This window comes from Pan paniscus, chromosome 10 (genome assembly GCF_029289425.2).
Source record: "Pan paniscus chromosome 10, NHGRI_mPanPan1-v2.0_pri, whole genome shotgun sequence".
Taxonomy (NCBI): Eukaryota; Metazoa; Chordata; class Mammalia; order Primates; family Hominidae; genus Pan; species Pan paniscus.
In genome coordinates, this window is record NC_073259.2 from 83,349,809 (window position 1) to 83,367,589 (window position 17,781).

The window sequence follows — 17,781 nt, forward strand, 5'->3', positions numbered from 1 at the left end:
ATTTTAAAGTAGCTAGGAGATAATAATTCAAATGTTTCTAACATACAGAAAAGACAAATATTTAAGGTTATGGATATTCCAAGTACACTGACTTGATCTTTACAAATTATATTGTTAAATTATCTCATGTACCCCAAAGCTATAAAATACATAAATACAAGAGAACACAAACAAAATATAATAATAAGTAAATAAATAGACAAAGTAGAAAGAACAAATTCAAGAAACACCAACAGAACTAGAAAACTAACTGGATTTGAGGTCACCAAGTAGAAAGATCTATAGTAACTGAACAACGTGAAATGAGATTCAATCAGTAATATAAGGAACATAGGTGTCATTGTGTTTTTAAGGCAGAAGAATAGGGTCTGGAGGCAGGAAACCTAAGGTCCATTCACAGACTTCCTAGAACTAAATCAAAAGGAAAATCCCAACTTTCCACACCCAAGTAACAACAGGACCAGAGCTACTCCCTTTGCAACCACCCCCCTTTCCTGTGTGGCAGATGAAAAATTGAAAATACCTCTGATTGGTCCCCTCCCAAGACCAATCAGGATGGTTGTGGGCCAAGTCTAAATTTGCATAGGAGGATAACTTTGTAACTCCCTTCAGCCTCTGATTGGTCACTTTCCATGACCAATCAGATGTTTGCATAGGGTGCAACTTTGTAACTTCACTTCAGCTTCTGATTGGTCACTTTCCACAACCAATTAGACTGATTGCAGGCCACTTCTTCATTTACATAGACAAAATAGATAAAGTATGTAAATAGATAAAGTAGAAAGAAATGTATGTATGTATTTGTCATTACATACATTTACATGTACACCAAGTAACCAATGGGAAACCTCTAGAGGGTATTTAAGCCCCAGAAAATTCTGCATTCAGGCCCTTGAGCCACTTGCGTGGGCTGTTCCCACCCTGTGGAGTATACTTTCATTTTCAATAAATCTCTGCTTTTGTTGCGTCATCCTTTCCTTGCTTTGCTTTTGTGTTTTGTCCAATTCTTTGTTCAAAGTGCAAAGAACCTGGACACCCTCCACTGGTAATAGTTTTGATTTGTTATTGTTGTTATTAATATTATTTTAAGGGTAAGAATGATAGGTTATCCTCATATCCCTATGAGGCAGGAAAATAGGGGAAATGATGCAGGCAAATAGCAAAAGGAATTAAAAGTTGGATAAAGAACAGAATGAGTAAAAGCATGAGAGCAGAAACAAGGTGAAGGGGTGACTGAGCAAGAAGCGAGATAAGAAGCAGAGGTTCAGCAGCCAAAACAAAAGTGAGATAAAAAAAAGTGAGTAAGGCGCTTGCAGTGAGCCGAGATCACACCACTGCACTCCAGCCTGGGCGACAGAGTGAGACTAGGTCTCAAAAAAAAAAAAAAAAAAAAAAAAAAGTGGGTAAGGAGCCCCCATGGCCAGCTAGGTTTGGACCAAACCTGTCAGGGGCAGCTCCTCAGAGATGGGCATGCTCATTAAAAAGAAGTATGCTTAAAATGACCCAATATGGTAATTAGCTACTTAAGGTTCATGCCTATGGACTGCATATCACGCATGTACTTAGAATTATGGGATGGAGATGACACACAAGCACACAAGGGCCAAATTAACTAAGCAACATCTATCAATCAAAAGGCAGACACGGGCTAGAGATTAGGCATCCTTGGGAAGAGAAGAAAACAAAAAAAAACACATAAAAGGACCCAAAGTACCAAACTAAGGTAGATTTCATCTCACAGAGCTCAGTCCGCTCCCCCACTCCAAGAGTGTAATACTTCACTTAATACACTTCTGCTGCTTTGCTTCGCTATCTGCGTGCGTCTCGTCCAGTTCTTTGTTCAGGACACCAAGAACCTGGAACTACACGGCACCATCCAGTAACACTTACTTTCCTCCTTAACCAGGTTGGGTTCCATGATTCATCAAAATATAATCCTGTACACACCTTTTAACAATCTTGCCCTCTCTAGCTTTTTCTACTTGCCTGGCAAAACCCTAAGTCTGAATAAATTTGATGATTAACTGGATAAAAGAATAAATGAGTAGACATTTTTTAAAGGGTATCATGAATCTTCAAAACTATGAAAATGAAACAGCAATTCAAAGATAGAAGAACTTATGAATTTATTGAGTTATTTCAATTGCTGGAACATTCAGGAAAAGCTTTAGTCATCTCTACCATATACTGTAGATTCTGTTCATTTGTGTGCCAAGTTAGAAACTAAATCTTCTTTTTAAATTGAGCATTAAGATATTTTTTAAATCCCCATATGAAAAAGGCTGGCATTTATAAAAAAGTGGCACCTATTCTATTCTCACACTTTATTTATCAGTTCTGTGTTAAATATACATACACAGAATGTTAGAGTTATAAGAAATCTTAATGTTAATTTGGCAGAAGCAAAAATCAAGACATAGAGAAGGAAAATATGAAAGCTCAAACAGCAAATTAGTCACATAGCTAAACCTAAAACCAGATTCTGCTGACTGTATTTAAGTCCTCTTTTCCAGTTCATTCATTCATTTGCCTATTCAACAAGTTTTACTATATAGCTACTAGACTAGGCAATGGGAGTGTAATAGTGAGCAAAACTTCCAAAGTGCTCTGCCCTCATGAAGCTCACATTCTGAAGAGGCTGAAAGATAATTAACATGATAAACAGAGAAAAATACAACATGAATTACATGCCCCTATGGAAGAAAAAAAGAAATGGTAAGAAGATACAAAGTTTTGAGAAAGGGATCATAAATTTATTTATGGTCAATTTATTTATTTAAATGTATTTATGGTTTATTTATGGTAAGGCCAAAGTAGGCCTCACCAAGGTGACTTCTAAGTAAAGATATGAGCTAAAATGAGTAAGCAGACATATAAATTTCTGGGGAAAAGGCATTCCAAGAAGAGGGGAAAATAAATGCAAAGTACCTAAGACAGGAATGGAACCTGGTATGTTCCAGAACAGGGATAAGTCAAATGGCTAGAGGAGAATAGGTAAGAGGGAGAGAAGTCCAAGGTCGAAGGTCCAATGGTGGGCTTGGATAGACTGTGTTATTGGACCGAATTTTTTAGTAATCCTGATCCATATCCTTGCTATGGCCTCATTATAGGTGGTATGTACTTTCTCACCCCTTGACCTTGAGCTTTTGACTTGCTTTGGTCAGTTACACACAGCTATATGACTCTGCTAATCTCAACTGAACGAAGTCATGCAAATGGGGGTTGGTTGGAAATCTGTTTATCTAGGATGGTCTCAGCTAAGTAGCTCAGTGGCATTTGTAGAAGGACCTTTTTCTTGAGACTACCAGGCTAGCCAAGCAGTGTTCTTCTCTCAAAGGTAGCAGAAGCACTAAAGGGCAAATGGAAACACATGAGATCATTTAAAGCCTAAGATCAAACCTAAGACCATTGCTTTTGCTCATATACAACTGGTCAAAATAAAAAGTAAGGCCCTTCCAGCCATGGCAAGCCTTGATAGCTAACCTAAAGACACATGAGCAAAAATTACTGTTCTTTTAAGCTACTGAGTTTTGTGGTGACACATAATTAATACGTGAGCCTCATAGGCTTCACTATGATTAAAATGAGAAATTCCTGGAAGGTTTTATCTGGCTTGCCTTTTAATGGATTAACTATGGGGTGCCGGGTTGAAAATAAACCAGTAAGAGGCAAATGCAGAAACAATGAGGCCAGTTAAGTAGTCCCTGAAATAATCCAGGAGACACACAAAATAAGTTTGAACAGGATGGTGGCAGCAGAGGGAGTAAATCTATGTTGATAGCAGGACTGAGCATGTTTGTTGACAAGCTGGATATAGTATTTGAGAGAAAGAAAGGGATCGAAGCATCACCAGGATTTTAGGTCTTAGTAACATGAAGAATTGAGTTACCATGGAGGAAAATTAAACATTTGGTCATGGAGGAAGAGAGGGCAATAAAATTTCAGACACCCAGATTGGAGAAAGTTAAATTGAAATCTTAGAGAAGCATCAGAATATAGCTGGTTGTTAAAGGCATGATACTGGATGAGATCACTTAAAAAGCAAACACAAAAGAGGTCCAAGAACTGAGCTGTTGGGCACACCCACGTAGGGAAGATGAAGAAGAACCAGGAGAGATTCTGAGAAGGGGAGAAAGGTAGGAGAACAGTCAAGTGTCACGTGCAGGAAGCCATGCAGAAAAACAAAAAACAAAAAACCTGCCTCAAAGAAAATAAAGTTTCAAATGAGACAACTGCTGCAGATGGGTCAAGTAAACGAGAACTGAGAAATCATTAGTCTAGCAATATGGATGTCACTACTTATGGAAAAAAGTTGTTGGAGGCATGGATGGTGGAAGTGAAAACACTAAGTTCATGAGACAATGGAAGGAGGGACATGGGAGACTCTAGGTATAATTATTTCAAATAATTTACTGAAAAACATGCATGTAGAAACAGCCATCATTATTTCTGTCATGCATTCTTTCTGCCACACAACTAAACAGTTTTTTCAAAGCTAAGTCTTACTTATTCCTTGAAGTAGATTATTCCAACCTCTTCAGAAATTCTAGCATAGTTCCATATTATCAAGCAATTCAGCACTGCGTATGTTAAAACTTTAGTTTTCTAAGGGGTTTTAAAATTCTTAACAGTCTCACAGTTCTAGAACTGCACCAAGGAACCCTGACGTAACACAGTGAATTCACAGGGGCACTATGGGATATTTTTAATTTTTGAGGGAAACTCAGTGATACTTGACATCACTTGCACACCAAGTAAACTACTAGTTCAGCCTCAGGGTAGTTCACAGTTTCAACAAGACAGCACACTATACTCCTTCAATGATGTTACATCTTTGCAGAGCTGAGTTTTCTATAGTTGCTATGATAAAAAGCAAATATCAGGTGAAAATCAATATGGAATATAAAGTGAAAGCGGCAGCATTGTAAATGATTCTAGGATTTGAGACACTGTGCAGTGCCCATAAGATGCATACAGATCCTTAGTAAGAATAAAGTAAGGATATCTTCTTTCAATTTATGTGTATTTTTTTAATGGTCATTAGTTGTTAGGTAATAAATATTTATTAAGTTGTTTAGAGAAAAATATTTAACAAATAGAACTGTTAGGTATTTCTATTCGTCTAAGAGTGCTATGAAAAAAAATGACTAAAACACTAATGGTGCGGTAAACAGAGAAAGTTTGGGAACCTCTGAGTTAGCCACCCTTTAATTGACCAAGGATATGAATGTCATGCATGAAAATAAATTTAATGAAAATTTTCTGAATTGATTTCTATTACCAGTTGCTAATTCTCACCTAGATAAGTGGTCTATCATCACTTGCTCTGCAACAATCTGTTTCTTCTTCTCTGCAGCCACAATTTCCTGGGAAGATTAAATAAAGACAATTTCACCATCCATAAAGCAGAACCATACAATACTTAACACAAAAGTTCTAAAACATAAATTAAATATCTCTGATTTCCATCTTAGATATAGATGGAAATAGATTACTATTATAGATTATAGATTACTTTCCATCATTACTAAATTTAAATTTCAGTCATTTAATCTATAAATATCATTTATTTTCTAAGAAATAATACACTTAAATTTCAGTAAAAATCATCAGAATTTTCATGAGCTGCCTTTGCATTTTATGGAGCAGACTAAAGGAGAAAGAGACTATGGCATCCTTCCACTCTATTCCTCCCCTCAAGAGATGTCCTGCAAAAGGCATCTTAACCTGCTCCAAGAAGGCTACCAACACTGACACAAAATAAGCTTAGTCTAACACTATTCATAGCAAAAGAAGGCAAAACTGAGTTTGAATTGTTTGACCTTTCATAAAATATCCAAAACAAGGAAAAACAAACAAAAACTCTCCTCATCAAAAGTATAATATTTTCTCTGCATATAATGCATCAATAATATTTAATAAACTTTTCTCAATTACTAGCTTGATTAAGCTTTCTTAATACTATTTTTCACTTTTCCAATTCATCTGAAACTATTTTTACTATTTTTTAGGTCATATCTAATTGAAATACTGGTAATCATTTAATTCAAATTATATTATCCTGCAGCTATAATGACTAAAATGTATCTTTAGAAAGGCAAATAAAAGAGGTTAAAAAATTAAGAGGTCAAAATAAAGCTTGTTCTATTTTTAGAATGTAAATTACTGTCATCCCCATTGATCACTCCAATAAATGAAATTAAGATAGAGGATTTGTAACCTTAGAAAAAGTGCTTTATTTAAAATTGAGACAAAATATCAAATAAGAATGTCTAAAGACATATCATAAAAACAAAAAGTAAAAACTTGTAAGAAAATCGGAAAAGTTGGGCACAATTATTTAAATGCTATTTAGCCTACACTAAATTTAGTTTTTTTGGCTTTTTTTGAGACAGGCTCTTGCTATGTTGCCCAGGCTGGAGTGCAGTGGCACTACCACAGCTCACTGCAACCTCCGCCTCCCAGACTCAAGTGATTCTCATGCCTCAACTTCCCGAGTAACTGGGACTACAGGTGTATGCCACCACGGCTGGCTAACTTTTGTATTTTTAGTAGAGACGGGGTTTTACCATGTTGGCCAGGCTGGTCTCGAACTCCTGGTCTCAAGTGCTCCACCAGCCTCTGCCTCCCAAAGTGCTGGGATTATAAGTATGAGCCACCATGGCCAGCCTAAATTTAGTTTTAATAATAATGTTACACCAAAATTTAATAAGAATGTTAAAACTAAATTTAATGTAGGTTAAATAACACTCTTATTTAGCCTATATTATAGGCTACATAATGTAGGTTATTTAACACTTTTATTTATTGATAATGTTTAAATTATTATTAAACACTGTTATTTAACATTATTTAAATATTATTTAGCCTACACTGAATCTAGTTTTTTGGTTTGGTAGAAATTCAAAATGTGTAGTTTACACATTTAATATGTCCTATATAAAGCTTATGTTATTTAATACATCTTGTGTCACTCTCTAAGCTCATGATGCTTTATAAGATTTTTATTTAGTAATAAATTTAAAACAGCAATTAAAATGTTTAAAAATTAGCACACCCTAAAAGTAAAGCAAGGTATTTTTTTAATATCTAAGAGTGATTCATAAAGTGGACACTGACTAAAACATTAAAATTATACACAGAAAAGATCCACATCGGCTGAACACAGATGTAAAACCCAGACAGAAACCAAAGAAGGGAGATTAATTAACACCCTAGAGCCCATGCAGAAAGCCCATCTTCAGTGTTGAAGCTTGTGGTGGCTTATACTTTGTAGGAAAGGTTAGAACCCATAGGCACACTGATTTAGAGATCTGTGTAAACATAAAGCAGATTACAAGCAGAAGTGACAGTGATGGAAGGATCTGTCAACACTAAAAAATGAGAAAGGAGCTAGATGAGATGGACACAAAATCCGTAGTTTCACTGCTTCTATTGTCACTTAAGTAGTTTAAAATTAAATAAAGAAGTTTTCACCTACATTTTAAAACAAATAGGTGCTAATTTCAGATGCCCTGAAAGCTTACTCATGTAAACGTTTCCTTAGGGGAAGGAGGAGACAGTTAAATGAGTACTATCAAAATAAAATAAAACTTGATAATGAATTTAGATACATTGCTCCTAATAATGTAGTTGTAAGGAAAAGAAATCCATTAACATCCAGATTGCTTTGAATTACATCAAGAACAATACCCAATGAGCCTTAATTATTGCAATACCCATTTCAAATATAACTTCAGGAATATATCAAAATAAGCCTGATTTGAAACACTATTTTCCTTATAAAGTAGCTTTTTTAATTTTTAGGATAATCCTGATAATATTCATTCTATTAAACATAAATATCCAAGTAATAATAGGCACCAAAAAAATAATGTGCATGTGGTTTAAGTAAAAGAACTAACAAATTTGCAACTTGGGACATCCACAGAAAATCAGTTCACGTAGTCCAGAGATTGATTATATATTACTATTAATTCAGAACATAATTGATTCTGGATGATTGTGACCCAAATAAAATATATATTGAATTGCCCTCAATGATAATAGTAATGTAACTAACTAAATCCATATTGCTTTGTTACTATTTATGCTATTGAAACCAGAGTTTTCCCAACTTGTGAGCCACCACACTGGCATTCCAACAATCCGTTATAAGTATGCCTAAGACATTAATCATTTGGGTTTCTAGGGTGGTCAGTGACCTCCAACTCCAAGCAGCTTGGTCCCTTACCCCAGAACATTACAGAAATGTTTTAATTATCTGTTTGTGCCAGAACTGGTCTAAACCATACTTGCCAACCTAATTGATTCTGTAAAAGACATAATTTAAAGTTAATATTGAGCATCTGGAGTTTTGCTTCACTTTTCCTAAAAAAGAAAAATAACTTATTTCTGGAATTTCCTTAACTGGCCTGAATTTATCTAATGTTAGGAGCTCATTACTTCAAAAAAATAACCAGGCTGCTTTTTTGGGGGAGGGGGTGACACCAAATAAACTCACTAACATAAATAGCAGCCAACTCACATTTTGAACAGTATAAACTAAATTTTTCAAACACCTAAAGATTCAAGACAATTTTTTTACAGAATATATACCAAATACAATTCAATCATTTATAAAAATGAGGACTCAATTTTCCATTAATGAATATTCACCCGAGTTCAAATTCAACTGTTGCAATTATTTATTCCATTCAGTCTTTAAAATCTTAGAAAGCAAATAAGATTAATGGCTCACCAAATAAGTAAAAATGCTGACAACTTACTGCATCCAATTTTCTTGCCCTCTGTTGTTTATCGCAAGGGTTGTCTGCATAACCTTCCTGTAAGAGGGCTTTCCTATCCAGAGTCGTAAGGTCATCTGTGTTGGCTTCTTCGTCTTGCACACACTATGCATGAAAGAAATAAATGAAGCATCATACACATATTTAGAATGTTTGTTTTTAACAAAATATAGGAATAGATAACTACGGAATATCTCAGTGACTATTTGTACAACAGTTAAAAGTACAGGCTCTGAAAATCAGATTGCTTATATTTGAATCCAGCTCTTCCACTTGCCCGCTAGGTGACCTCTCTGTGCCTCAGGTTACTCATAGATAAAATGCAAATTAATAATAGGAACTACTTCCCCAGAAACAAAAAGGATTAAGAGATATACATGTCCAACACTTTATAAAAACTACTTGACATAGTAAGCATTAAATAAAAGTTAGCAGCTATTATAATTATTATTGTCCAATTTGAATCTTTGAAAAATTAATAAATGTGGGCATGTCTACTCCATTATAAAATTAAATTCAGAAATAAAATACTAAAAGATGAGTGTAACCTTCGAGGTAAAAAATTCTTTGGGATGCTAAAGAGATAAATACCAAATTGTTCTTTGACTATGAGATGTGTTTACGCTACCCCAGCAAAACAAAAAAAGTTTCCAATAAAATAGCAACTTTTCAAAAACTTAATAGATTATAAGATTTCTTCCCCCCAGGGCTTATTCTTACTTTAGATCTTCCTTGAAAGGTCACACTCTATCTTAATACTCCTCTCTGTCTTTATGACCTTTGATTGCTATATAAAATTTTGTTATATATATTTAGGATTTATTGCTTGCCTCTCCTAATTTAAGTTCCATGAAAGCAGGAACCTTGTCTGTCATTTTTATTGCTGTATCGCTGGTGGCAGAACAGGATAACACAAAGTGAGCACTCGATAAATATTTATTCAATAAATGAATAATGAATCTCGCTTAGGTATTTAAAAATCAATTTATGAAGATACTTTATCATTTTATTTATTTACTCACTAATATACTTCTTTCTAAATAGTGATTTATTTAAACAGGCACCAAAAAGATTCTTAGCATTTATAGGTAAATTAAGCAGATTAATTTAATGCATATATTTAAATATAAGCAAAGCACTGTATTTTGTTCAGGTTGAAAACACTTTCGAAGTAATTTTATTTTGTGTCAGCTTGTTTTCAGCCTTTTACAAAAGGAAAACTGATATTTCCACTTAATAATTCAAATTCAACCTTCCAAAACCAGACTTCCTTACAGTCTTCCCCTACCTCCAGTTAATGGTAACCCTCTTAGGCCAAAAGCCTTAGATCCATTCTTTTTTTATTTTAAAATATTTAACTGACATTAAAAATTGTAAATATGCAATGTGTACAGTATGATGATTTGATATACATATAGATTATGTAATCATTATCACAATCAAATTAATACATCCATCACCACACATAGTTACCATCTGTATTTGTCTGTGTATATGTGTGTGTGTGTCGTTAAGACATTTAAAATCTGCTTTCTTATCAAATTTCTAGGAAAAAAACACAGTACAGTATGATTAACTATAATCACCACAAATACAGTAGTTCCTCAGAACTTATTTATCTTATAACTGAAAGTTCACATCTGTTCACCAAGTCCCCATTTTCCCAACCCCTCCCCCCGAGTCCCTGGCAACCAATATTTTACTCTCTGCTTCTGTGGGTTCAACTTTTTTAGAGTCCACATATAAGTGAAAACATAGAGTATTTGTCTTTCTGTGCCTGGTTTAATGTCTTGCACATTCATCCTTGTAGAGTCATTCTCGGTCTTCCCTTTCTCTCAAGTCTATAACCAATCCATTCAAAAATCTTCTTAGCCCTACCTTCAGAATCTGTCAACAACATGACTTTGTGAGGCACTACAAAGTTCCAAGTCTGAAGCTACCATCACCTAGGTCCAAGCCATCATCGTCAAATTTTGCCTGGATTATTGTGTCAGTCTCCTCAAAGGTCTTCCTGCTTTTATCTTTGTCCTATTCTCAATAAAGCCCATCCTCAAAAGAACAAAGTAGCTTTCTGCCTCACAGAAAAAGGCAAAGTCCTCCCTTGGCTTGCGTGGCGTCCCTGATCTGCCTCCCAAACTCCCTTTAACTCTCTTACCAACCTCCTTCCATCTCTCCCTTGCTCTCCCTCCTTTGACCACACTGTCCTCCTCAATATTTCTTAAACACTCCTACTTCATGACACAGAGTTTCTCCTGACTAGCCTGCTCCTCAGGTGTATGCTAAAATGCTATCTTATCTAAAGATCTCCCCTGTGATCCTATACAAGTTGCTATCCCATACCCAAAGCCCTGACTTTCCTAGATCCCTTCTATACACCACACTTTTCACCATGTGTCATACAAGCTGGGTTGACTGATTAATCATTCCATTGATTGATTTTTTTTTTTCTCCTTGCTATTTCCTTCCATTAGGATATAAGCTCTTTAGAGGCAGAAATTTTTGTCTGTTTTATTCACCGACTTACCCCCAGTGCCTGGACAGGGGTATTGCATAAAGTTAAGCATTCAGTAACTATGTGTTGAAAGAATAAATAATAAATGAATAAATTATATTGATCATTTCTAAAACTAAAAGTTTTTTTAGAGTGAAAAAAGGTATTTGAAATGAATAATGATAGGTACAATTAGGAAATAAAGATTATTTTCTACAAAATTGAAGTTTAATGATTTTCATGTTTAATTTCAAGATGTCTCATTATTTTAAAAATATATATGTACACATAAGTTTGCATTTTAGGTAACAAAACAATCTGACAACAAGAGATTTATCACCTTTTATAGTAAGTGGAAGGAAAACACAGCAAAGGAAATTTACCATTAGAATTGCCATGGTTTGGATGTTTGTCCCCTCTAAGCCTCATGTTGAAATTTAATCCCCAATGTTGGAGTGGTGTTTGGGTCATGGAGGTCGATCTCTCGTGAATAGATCAGTGTTGTCCCCTTGGAGGCGAGTGAGTTTTCATTCTATTATTTCCCAAGAGTGCTGGCTGTTCAAAAGAGCCTGGCACCTTCGCATGCTCTCTTGCCTCCTATGTTGCTATGTGATCTCTGCACATGCTGGCTTCCCTTGATCTTCCGTCATAAGTAAAAGCAACCTGAAGCCCTTAGCAAGTGCCTAATCTTCAACTTTCTAGCCAACAGACTCATGAAGCCAAATAAACCCTTCTTTCTTTATACATTACCCAGCCTCAGGTATTTCTTTATAGCAACACAAAATGAACGAATACAAGAATCAAGTAGAGTCAAACTTCTATTTTGCAGTTCAACTGATTATCAGTTGACTCATGTATCATACTGATTAGTTAGCAATGATAGCCTTTAGTTCTTGCCCTGGATCCTAAATATTTCTAATTTTAGCTTTGCTTTACCAGTAAAGAGAATCAATTTACATGTTGATCTCTGCTTTAAAGAGGGGCTTATATTTCTGATATCAGGGATGTCTTCTGTTTCCAGAGATTACTAGTGTTAATTCATGTAATTGTAACAGAATTTACTACTAGGCCATTTATATAGCAGTTTTGATTCTCATAATGGCATACATTTGAAAAGATATCAAATAAGTTCCTCAAACCCCTTAAGTACAAAATTATTATACAGAGAATCTACAGAAATGCTTTTTAACTAGAAGTTCTTCTATAAGACCACTAAAAACATATTAAACTTTCACACCTTTAATATAGAGTCTAAAAAATCAAAGTGGCAAAATAGCATATTTTCCAGAAGAATTTATGTGTATGTTGGCTTCTATAAAGCTCTTTATTCTTATTATATAAATACTTACCAATTTTATGGAAATATCTGCAAATAAAATTTGTTTTTCTCTTAAACCAAAAGTAAAAAAAGTCCTCATTTGAATTTGCATTCAAGGAAATAAAAGTTTTACTTAAAAAATATTTTGAACAATTTTGCTGCCACTCAGTAAGGCATGTGCTTACAGAAACCTTCATTCCGTTTTCCCAACATCTGTACAGTGATCTAAATATCATTTGGTATATCCTGCAAACAATACATGGCGAGATGCTAAAAGGTTATGAAATTATTTTGCCTACTATTATAGACACCAGATTATCATATTTCTGTGTTTATATTTGGGTCTGGAAAAATGTTTTCAAAATAAGAAAGATCAAATAATCCCATTAATTTTGTTACTCTTTCAGCTAATCACTGTGTGATTTATTTAATTCTAGATAGTTCCTACATGGATTAAAAAATAGCTGAAATGTCATACCCACTTATAAATTTATTATTATTTACCTACAGGAAAATGCTAAGCAAATACAACATTAAAACGTCCCTGGAAACACATTACTCTTATAGAAAGTTAACTGAATTAAAAATTCTATTAAAATTAAAATTAAAAATTATCTTCTTTATGGCCACCAGTATCATGTTTTTCAAATTATTCCTTCTAAAAATCAAGATTGACTTTTTCTGTATGATTATGAAAGTCATTACAATTATTATGTTTAATTTATTATTATACTCATTAATAGTGAATTTATACCTAATATTACATAAAAACATAACAATTTCAGCAACACATGATGTTAAAAAATCATTTCCCATAATGAGACAAAAGACAGTAATGAAGTGATGGTAGTTTTTGCACAAACCAGGATCACCATAAAGTCTCAAATCACTTATCAATTTTAAAATTTAGACTGTCAGACCAACTGAGTTCAAGACAGCTATGTCAACAAAATACATAATACTGTCTTATTTCTAATCCCAAGATATGTGAAAAACTTCTAACAGAGAAAAGGTGACAAAACTATATGGCTATAACTTTTTTGTCAGAAAATGATGACAATAACCCTTTAAATTTGTTGTGAAAAACAAACTAGTCAATGTAAGTAAAATATTTACAACAGTCCTTGATATGCAGAAATAAATGTTAGCTATTATACTTATTATGACTAATAGCAAGATATGTCACACAAAAAGAGATTTCTGTAATATGTGCAGTTTTCTTTAAATGTCATTAGAATTTTTTAAAGCCTCATACATTACCTTTTCATCTATCTTGTTTCTTGGAGACTGTTTATGTGTAACATTTGATTTTGTATTTTCTGCATTTCTCTGACTATACTGCTTATAGCTCTCTTTAATTTCAGTTTTACTTTGCTGATATTTTAGTTTATATTTGTCTGTTGGTGCTGGCAAATTTTCAGGTATTGTGTTCTGATCCTATAGGTAAAAAGAAAAAAGCATGCTATCAGAAAAAAAAAGTATTAATTTTCCTTATTGGCATTAACAGGTTTACCTCTTACCTTAGCATCCATTCCTTAAAAATGACCATTATAGTCAATGTTCTAAGCAGAGATGGTATTTAAGACATTCAACTGGTACAGACAGCATCACTGACCAATCAGAGCAGACGGAACTGCTCGGAATGGGCACTTACCTTAAATACCAGTAAGCTTATACCTTGTTTCCTAGCTGAAGATCCATTTAAGATGAGAAAAAATGACTTATCTTTCTTCTTAGGAGTTTTAGATAAGCTTTTCTTCTGCCCCAGAAGAACTTCACTGTTAATCATTTTTTTCATAATAGATAGAGCAATTGAAGATCACTAATACTGAGAAGGATTGGTTGTCATTACTAGAATATCAATATATTCTATCTATTTGCAAACATGGAAATATTTGCAAATAAAATTTGTTTTTCTCTTAAACCAAAAATAAACAAATGTCCTCATTTGAATTTGCATTAAGGAAATAAAAGTTTTACTTAAAAAATATTTTGAACCATTTTGCTGCCACTCAGTAAAGTATGTGCTTACAGAAATCTTCATTCTGTTTTCCCACTATCTTTACAGTGACCGAAATATTATTTGGTTCCCTACCACATTTCCATGCGAGTGAGAGATAATAGAGTCAGTGGATAAGAGAAACCTAAAAGAAGTGCTGTACAAATACAAGGGCATATTGTATTGACCTAGGGAGGGACAGGCACTCCAAAACGAGCTTTTTATAAAGCCAGTCCAACCCTTGAAAAGTGTTGAGGATATTCATGTCTAACCCAGAGGAGAAGGATGAAGCAAAGCTTCAGGGTATTATTGATGCAATTTTCCAAAATGAAACTAAGAACATGAATAGAGTCAGCTTTATGAAAAGACTAACAAAAACAGAAAAGCCCTACACCTATACTAGTCAGAATCTATATTCAAATTGTGAACAAAACACTAGATATGTTTGAAGCATAAACATGTCTCAAGGAGACAATCTGGAATGAGCATAGCTACTTACTCCATAGTATCCCAGCAGCCTAAAGCATGAATCAGTTTCCAAGAGACCAGTCTTACATTGCTTAACCAGCAAGATCTGATCTAAGAGCTTGCCATATTTTTAAAATTCCTCAATTCCATATTAGGATATATGTGTACTTTACCAATTTCATTTAAAAATTTTAAAATACCAATTTCCATGTGTGACAAAATGTAAAACAAGTAAAAATTATTTCACCAACCTTACGGTTTGGTATTTAAATACATAAAGTATTTAAACTTGGCAAAACATAGACTGAACATAATAAATTTTTTTATTTTATCAAGAAATTAAATCCAGTGCTAATAATGCATACTAAAATTCTGAAAATTGATAAGCAAATAAATACTAACCAATTTATTTAGATGATACTGAGTATATGGAGTTTGACATGGTGTGACCCAGCCAAGAGTAGAAGATGAATTTGGCAGGTTTGCTGTACTAAGTGGAATATATGAAAAATTGTCCTAAAAAATAAAGTTAATGATATTTCTTATATGCTATGCGTAATATTGTGTTTTAATGTTTATTATATTAAATACTAAATAAAAATTACCTCATCATCAGAGTCAACAAGGCTTCCCAAATCAAGTCGTGGGACCCTGAAAGAAATAATCTATGTATCCCGTAACTTTTTAACATGAAACTTTAATAAATGCAAATCTTATATGTTACATGTTTTATAAATAGGTACACTGAAACCAATAGTGCCATGGCTTCTACTGGCTTGTGACAGGCTTTTGTTAAATGTTCAGTAATTTTTAACTGGTTGTTAAACACATCCATCATTAAAAATACATATAAATTTATAATTAAATTAAATTATATTAAATAAATACTTGGCCGAGCACAGTGGCTTATGCCTGTAATCCCAGCACTTTGGGAGGCCGAGGCAGGCAGATCACCTGAGGTCAGGAGATCGAGACCAGCCTGACCAACATGGAGAAACCCCGTCTCTACTAAAAATACAAAATAAGCCAGGCGTGGTGACACATGCCTGTAATCCCAGCTACTGGGGAGGCTAAGGCAGGAGAATCACTTGAACCTAGGAGGCAGAGGTTGTGGTGAGCCGAGATTGCGCCATTGCACTCCAGTCTGGGCAACAAGAGTGAAACTCTGTCTCAAAATAAATAAATAAATAAATAAATACTCAAAATTCATCACTTCCTGATGATTTCACTGTACTTCACTATTATCTGTGCTCTAGAGATTATCTATGTATCTATGTTTATCCCGTCTCTATGGTAGTGTAATAGTGTGCATCTCTTTCCAGTGCTGTGCTTAGTGATGTCATATAGGCACACTGAAACAGCCTTGATGGGATTATTTACACTGAAATTGGCAAATGCTACGAATAGGACTTGGTTTAATATTTGGTTCATTTCTGAAACTTTAACAAGTGGTGGAGAAAATGTTAATAATGCAGATTCAACCTAAAATTATATCATGTCTATACCTGTCACACAGTGAATAGCCCCAAAATACACTGAAGACACATGGTTTTATATTGAAAACTATTATTTGACTCAGCCAAGAAATCACTCATGTCACTTTTTAAAGTAAATAAAAATATTAACCAATATTCATGTTGGAACTACACTAGTTCATCAGTTGCAACCATAGGTTAGCTAGAGATACAGAGTTCAGCAACAAAACAAAGAGACAATTCTGTGAAACTCTATTGGCTACATGGAATCTACGAGAGAGACTATGTATTTGATTAATATTTGTAAATTGATTGCTACACATCCTTTATATCAGTAAAAGCTATAATCAACTTAATATATGCTCAAATTTCTTTATAATAAACAAGTAAAATTTACAATAAACTTATAATACACCTTCAGAAAATCAGTCCTTAAACTTTTCTCTGCACACAACTGACACAGCCATTGTTACTTACTCGATATCTTGGATCTAGTGCTTGCACCTAACTCTATTCTTTATGTCAAGATGAGCATACAGGTAATCTATCACACAGAACCACATAAATGTTGATGTTTATTCATTTTGATCTTCAGAAATGTCAATATTGTGTGGTTCAGCCTAGTAAATTACTAAGTTTTTAATTTCTATTTTTAAAGAAGCTCTGTAATCTAAAATACTTGAAAGAATATAAAAATTATAATATTCCAAATTTTAAAAGTCAAAATAACATGTAACATAAAACATAAATTAATATACTCTAAACCAAAAATAAAATAATTTTAAGATTCATAAAATTGTCATACTCCTCAAAATTAAAGCACAGACATAATTATCCTTAAATTGATGCCAACTAAATGAATTATACAAGGATAAAAATTTACACATCTCTTTAATGAATGCATATAGCTGAATTTTCCAAATAAACAAATATTTTCACTTTTTCAGGAAAATGTAAAACATATTAAGGAAAATAAAAAACCAAAGAAGTATTACCTATAATTCTACCATCTTATCACAACAGCTATTTTAATTTTGGTATAGTAATTTTCAGGCTATCCATATGCATATAGATTTTTCTGTGGTTCACAATCATAGCTACATTTATAATTTTGCTTTCTTTTTTAACTAGTCAATGTATGTTATATATGTGCCCATTAAACAGTCCAAATGTGAAGAAACGTAACTTACACTGGTGGGCAAGAATTCTGGTTTGTCCATGACTCAGAAGTCCACCTTTGCTTT

The 17,781-nt window shown here is 33.7% G+C and overlaps 1 protein-coding gene across 14 annotated transcripts in view; it reads right to left on the reverse strand.

The window, feature by feature from the left end:
* Positions 1 to 17,781, reverse strand: part of CAPS2 (calcyphosine 2) — a 115,005-nt gene that overhangs the window by 31,547 nt on the left and 65,677 nt on the right. For 8 of the 14 annotated variants that reach the window (XM_034936238.3, XM_034936246.3, XM_034936242.3 and 5 more), the window contains exons 3-8: positions 17,728 to 17,777; positions 15,668 to 15,713; positions 15,465 to 15,578; positions 13,856 to 14,032; positions 8,769 to 8,891; positions 5,299 to 5,366 (exon numbers count right to left, since the gene is read on the reverse strand). In XM_034936238.3, the coding sequence (XP_034792129.1) occupies positions 5,299 to 5,366; positions 8,769 to 8,891; positions 13,856 to 14,032; positions 15,465 to 15,578; positions 15,668 to 15,713; positions 17,728 to 17,777 (578 nt within the window). The remainder of the gene's footprint in view (positions 1 to 5,298; positions 5,367 to 8,768; positions 8,892 to 13,855; positions 14,033 to 15,464; positions 15,579 to 15,667; positions 15,714 to 17,727; positions 17,778 to 17,781) is intronic. The other 6 variants (XM_034936243.3, XM_034936241.3, XM_057299492.2 and 3 more) reach the window with 3 other exon arrangements.